Consider the following 3,325-nt stretch of genomic DNA (forward strand, 5'->3'; position numbering starts at 1 on the left):
GTGATGGCATGTAAAAGAATTATGTAAACAAGGTAGAGTTAAGTGCACTTATTCACTGAGTCCTGAGGAACACAGAGGAAAAATTCAGGAAAGCCTCACATTTTCTTCAGGAAAGTTCGTGGGAAAAAAATGAGCCTTAGATGTCAGGAGGAACTTCCAGGTCTGAGCCTAGTGCCAAGGAGGCTGCAAACACTCTTTTCTTGTGCCGTTACAGAATTGGAAAGCAAGGGCTGGGAAAAGTAACCTTCCATCCCTCACTGAAAGAAACTTCTCCAGAGGGTTTCCTTCTGGGCAGGTGCAGCTGAAGCCAGGTTGCCTCTCCGAAGGGCTCTCCCCATGGCCCCCTTCATTTCCTTGTTGCGGAAGCTGTAGATGATGGGGTTGCACATAGGGATGATGATGGTGTAAAGGAGGGAGAAAGGCTTGTCTTTGTCAGGCCCATGCGTACTGCGGGGATTCATGTAAGAGAACATGGCTGAGGTGTACAAAAAGATGACCACAGTCAGGTGGGAGGCACACGTGGAGAATGTCTTCCCTCTACCCGAGGAAGAGGATCTGCTAAGAATGGAGACCAGGATGCGGGCATAGGAGGTGACAATAAGCACCATGGGGCTGAAAAGCACCACAATGGCATCAAGAAAAACCAACTTCATGCTGAGTTTGGGGTCCCCACAGGAGAGAGCAATCACTATGGGGGCCTCACAGAAGAAGTTTTCTATATGGTTGTCTTTGCAGAAAGGGTTCCGGAATGATATATACTCAAGAAAGATGCCATTGGTCATCCCAAAGATCCAGGAAGAACACACCAGCCTGACACACACTTGAGGGCTCATGATCTGGGCATAGTTCAGTGGGTGGCAGATTGCAACGTAACGATCATAGGCCATGAAAGCCAAGAGGATGCACTCGGCCACACCCACTAGAAAGACCAAGTACATCTGGATCATACAAGACGCAAAGGAGACTGTGTGGTTCTTGGTCACCAGATGAACCAACATCTGTGGGATGGTGGTGGTGATGAAGCAGATGTCCAGGAAAGACAGGTGTCCAAGGAAGAAGTACATGGGGCTGTTGAGTCTGGGGTCAGTCCAGGTGATGAAGATGATGAGGCCATTCATGGCCATGGCGAGGCTGTAGAGAGCCAGGAAGAGGGCGAAGAGCAATGCCCGTGTGGAAGGGAGACTCTGCTCAAAGCCCACGAGGATGAACTCCGAGACTGTGCTGCTGTTTCTCAGGTCTGCTGTCTGGGACCTGTTTGAGGAGGGGGGCAGGAGAAACATAAAGGGCACAGTTGTGTGGAAGGTTAAATGATCCCTGGACCCAGAAGCCCAGCAAGAGGCTTATCCTGGATGACAGTCAATGTTTTGGAACCTGGCAATCACTGGTAAATCTGTGAATAATGGCCTAGTGAAATGCCAGGTTCACCAGAGGCTCTATACATACATTCTCATTTTAGAAGTTGAGGAAGAGCTGGTACCCCTTTAGTCTGGATTGATAAGATGCCCTGTGAAATGGTGCATGTATTCCAGGTCCTTCAACATCAAAGGACTGCTTACAGCCGGATGCATCCAGAGGGGAAAGACTAGCTATGCCTGGTACTCAGGTGAGATGAGGAAAGGTAAGAAACTGGGGTGTGGAGTGTGTGCTAGAAGGATGGTGGTGATTGACTTAAAGAGGGTCCTTTGTAGGACCGACCTGAGAGAGATTTAAGGCATATTTTATACTCTTTTTCTTTTTTTCATTCAATTAATTTCCTTCCTTCCATCTCTTTTTCTCCTCCTCCCCTCCCTTTGTTTCTGCCCACCACTCTTTCTTTTTTGAGACCAAATCTCGTGTAGCACCAGCTGGTCTTGAACTCACTGCATTGCCAAGGATGGCATTGGATCCCTGCCTCCACTTCCCAAGTACTGGAATTATGGCAGATGCCATTATAGCCAACATGAAGGTAGTATTTTCTAGAAGAGGACAGCGTTTGATCTTTTTGTACCTAATTTGAGGTGGTAAATGTGTTGACGTTTTGGGGGGAAACTAAACTGTCTCTGGGGTGGGAATGACCGAGGGGTTCCTTGATGCAGCCATGGCTGCCTCTCCACACCTTTCTTCAGTCTCACTCTCTGGGAGTAGTTGCAGCCACACCAGTGCATGCTGGAGGACGCGTTTGATTATCATTGCTTGTATTTCTTTTTAAATCAGGAAAAACCTTTCCCTCAGCAGTTGGAATTGACCCACTATTTGGTAGAAACAATTCAACCATCTTTGTGTGAAAGCATCTGTGTGCAAGGCACATGCATGCCAATTCTTTTGCCTCTGTGAGAAAGTGGTGTGCACGGTACATCTGTAGAGACCTTGTAGCTCTTGGGGAGCCACCATGCTCACATTAAGTCTTTGTACTTTTCATCTTGTTTGGAGTTAGATGTAGCATATGTGCGTAAAGGGACCATGTGTTCCTGCTTAGCTTTCTTCTCACTGCCAGTTTTTCGTCTAGTTCCTGATTTGTCCATTCCCATCAGCCTTCTCTGTGAGCCCTTTGTTCCCTTTGCCCAGTTCCTTCCATTTCTCTCTCCGTGAAGCACTAAGTTCCCTTTAAGTGAGGCTTCTCAGTTGATCAAGGCATCAGCTGGGCCCAATCCTATCATCTTCATGTTGGAAAGTTCTGGTGTCTAAGACTACTCTGAGTGTTGGGAAAGGGAGGGAAGGGAAGGACCGAGAGCATAGTTTAATATGGACCCCAAATCTTCCACTCTCAGACACATTGAAACCAAGCTAATGATTGGGCAACACAAGTCGTTAACTACAATCTATAGAATTCTTGGACTTGGCTAAGAAGAAGTTGTACTCTAACACAAGGACTCACTGAGCCCCACTAATGAACACATGCTTGCCTGTAGTTCACTGAGAAGAAATAACCTTCTGTGCTGGCCAGCAGTGAGTGCCCTGGGAGGTGCCATCAGCAGCTGGACAGTCAGGCATCTGTGTGAAGACATGAGACTGTAGAGAACAAACCACACCCACCTCATCCTGTGGCTCTGCTGCTCCTGCTGTCACTGAGTCACTGTCACCAGTAAGAGAGATGGCAGGGTGTCTGAGGAAGAGCTGCTCCTGGGAGGGGGGTCTGAGCTGGTGGGCCACTCTGGAAGACAGTGGTATCTGGTGACCTTTTCAGCTCTTTGACACCTATGCTATTATAGACAAATGAATTCTTAAACAACACACCACATTGCATGTGCAGGGCACTATAGAACCAGCGAGGGCTATCTGCCTCATACTGCCATTGGGTAATGCTCACTCTTACTGGCTTGCTTTTCATATTGTGTATTTTGACCTT

General features: G+C 47.7%; 1 protein-coding gene across 1 annotated transcript; it reads right to left on the reverse strand.

The window, feature by feature from the left end:
- Positions 1-254: 254 nt before the first annotated feature.
- LOC146891012 (olfactory receptor 10AD1-like) lies at positions 255-2,501 on the reverse strand. The gene is made up of 2 exons (XM_085678434.2): positions 2,377-2,501; positions 255-1,251 (listed from the first exon to the last, which is right to left on the reverse strand). The coding sequence occupies exons 1-2, from the start codon at positions 2,499-2,501 to the stop codon at positions 255-257; spliced, it is 1,122 nt and encodes a 373-aa protein (XP_085534560.2).
- Between the last annotated feature and the right edge of the window lie 824 nt (positions 2,502-3,325).

Source organism: Myodes glareolus, chromosome 19 (genome assembly GCF_982192425.1).
Source record: "Myodes glareolus chromosome 19, mMyoGla1.1, whole genome shotgun sequence".
Taxonomy (NCBI): Eukaryota; Metazoa; Chordata; class Mammalia; order Rodentia; family Cricetidae; genus Myodes; species Myodes glareolus.